Below are 2,568 nucleotides of genomic sequence, written 5' to 3'. Positions count from 1 at the left end.
GTGTAAAGGTGAAAATTGGTAAATCAATAACATCATTAGACTTAGTCTGCAGTTAGATCCGCCCTAATATTCACCTATTTCCTGTTTGTTTCTCCCTTCACAGATTAATTAAAGAACTCTGTTTTGTTCCCTTTCTCAAGACTACCCATACCTCGTTAATCCATTTAATTAACAAAATCCTAACCTGGAAAGGGCAATTTCTCAATCCTCAGGCGCTGAGACACCAGAATAGACATAAAACCCGAGGCCGCGGTGGCCAAGCCTATTATATTTAAACAGATAATATTATCTCAAAACAGACCAGACCCCAGGAAAGACGTCAGCCCTCGGACCTGCCTGACTGACTCCCCCTTTTCTTTGCTTTTCTTGTGTACTTATAAAACCTCCTGACTGGTCTAGGAACCAGGAGGTGGGCTTTGGACAGGAGTCTGCCATCCTGCCAGAATGCCCTGCATTCTGAATAAACCTGCTGTTCTTTCCACCAACCATGCCTCCCGACTTTTACCTTTTTCAAGCAGCAGGCAGCCGGCCCTTAGCACTGTATCAAAAAGAGCGAAATATCAGCAATTTCGTGGGGTTCATTCAAATTCCTGCAAGCCAGCTTCAGATTTATTGTAGAGAGAGAGAAAAAAAAATAGACTCTGCATCAGCGTGCTAGGCGCCATGCTCTATGGTCATCCCATGGTTGTGGCTGAATTCTGTTGTATCAGAAGCCTTGCTCACTATGGGGAAACAAAAGGAATTAGCAGAGGGCCGGCCAAGTGGCGCNGAGCCCTTCATCACAGTGAGGGTTTAGCCACAGGCATTTTTCTCCCTTTCAAAGAGAGGGAGGAAAATGCAAAGCTCCTACACCAGCTACAGAATCTCAGTCAGTAAAACTTCACTCTCTCTCTGTTCACTTTCTCCTCCTCCGTCTTCTTTCTCCACGCTCCCCCCATCCCTCCCTCTCTCAGTGGCTATAGCTTGGGGAAAAAATAGCAAACAGATTTTATTTTTCAGTACCTTCCTGTGTTTTCTGGTCAGCTCCACTGTGACAGCATATTGTTCTAACTCTGATGGTGATACAGCATTGAGCTGTGAACAATTAAACATAAACACCAGTCTCACTTCCATCCTCTTCTTTCCTCCTTAGGTGAAGGCAGCCTCCAAATATGTGGATGTACCTGTGAGTATCTGAATATTGTTTTCGTGGGGGTTTTTGGTTTGGGTTTTTTGGCTTTCATGAGAATTTTGATGGTGCGGTTTTCATTAGTTGCTGCTAAATTATATATTCCTAAGTGAATCACCAGAAAGAGGGAAGCCAAGAAGATTTCATGATAAAATTACTATCAGAGGAGAAGAGGGAAGGGTTTCTTTCATCAGGAATAGAGGTCCTATGTGAGGGCAAACCCAGTTCACGTCCGTTGTTATTTTCATTGGTTTCTCTGAAATATTTCATTCTGTGATCTCCCTGCTCACCTCCTCTCCTGCATACACACCTCGGAAGTAGAACCACGAGCTAGACATTTGCACAAGGGTACCAGTATTTTTTTAAAACAAATAAATTCTGAATTTGTTCATTTTGGGGTCAATTCTGCAATTGTTTTAAGGAAACCTTACAAAATTGTTTATAATAAGTGCAGACCTCATTAATGAAGAGAGCTCTCAAAGTTCACAGATAAAGCACTTGAAGTTGCCCAAAATTTACATTTAAATTGAGGTTAAGTACAACACATGAATGCTAGAATGTGGGATTACCTGTGATAAACCAGGGTACATTTATAGACAGACTTTGCCCTGCCTATTAGCAAAATAAAATTGGAGAGATTTAAATATATTCCAATAAAGAGGAAAAGGAATGATTCTGTTTCTCTGTTTTGAACAAAAGAGGTGTGAGTCTCTTATAAAATATTAAATTTAGAGAGCTTATCTCAACAGCCACCAAGGGTCTTGTACTGAACGTTTTTCATTCTGAACGTGGTTAAGTACCTTCCTTGTTCAAATACTTATTTGTTAAAATTTGTTTTTTTCTAAAAGGATTTATATTAACATTTAAATTCATTTCCCCAGGAAGTTAAGTGTGTAATGGTTTATTGGCTTATTTCTCAAAGGATGGCAAAAGGAAAAATTGGAGTGAATTTAGCATTAGCATATACTTTGTTTGTTTAAGGAAAGAATGTACAATCAATAATTATGCTTTGAATTTATATAATATTTCTCATCGAGGGACCTCAGACTCCTTCACATAGATAGTCCTTATAATGGAGAAGAGAAAAAGCTCACATAACTACAGCAAGGAGCAAAGTTAAGTAATTTATTTTCCCAAGCCCCAAAAATATAAACTTCCAGTGCACAGGGAGCAAACTACTCAAATTCTCTGGGCCTGTTTCTCCATCCTTAAATTAGAGATAATAATACCCAAGTCTCGGGTTTGCTGTGCAGATTAAATGACACATACAGGGAACACTCAGCACCATACCTGGCTCTCGTTAGACATTTCAGCAGCAGGAGCAGGGCAATGGGGGTGGGGAGCTGATACCCACTCTATCGCATGGGGGTGGGAGTGAGGGTATGAATTTGCTGACATCA

General features: G+C 40.5%; 1 protein-coding gene across 1 annotated transcript in view; it reads left to right on the top strand.

Moving 5' to 3' along the window:
- CADPS (calcium dependent secretion activator) overlaps positions 1-2,568 on the top strand; it is a gene marked incomplete at its 5' end in the record, with an annotated part of 515,169 nt that overhangs the window by 454,121 nt on the left and 58,480 nt on the right. Inside the window, one exon of the mRNA XM_019626511.1 lies at positions 1,133-1,165. Coding sequence (XP_019482056.1) covers positions 1,133-1,165 — 33 coding nt within the window. The remainder of the gene's footprint in view (positions 1-1,132; positions 1,166-2,568) is intronic.

Source organism: Hipposideros armiger, unplaced genomic scaffold (genome assembly GCF_001890085.2).
Source record: "Hipposideros armiger isolate ML-2016 unplaced genomic scaffold, ASM189008v1 scaffold_681, whole genome shotgun sequence".
Classification (NCBI taxonomy): Eukaryota; Metazoa; Chordata; class Mammalia; order Chiroptera; family Hipposideridae; genus Hipposideros; species Hipposideros armiger.
This window is presented reverse-complemented; position numbering and strand designations above follow the sequence as displayed.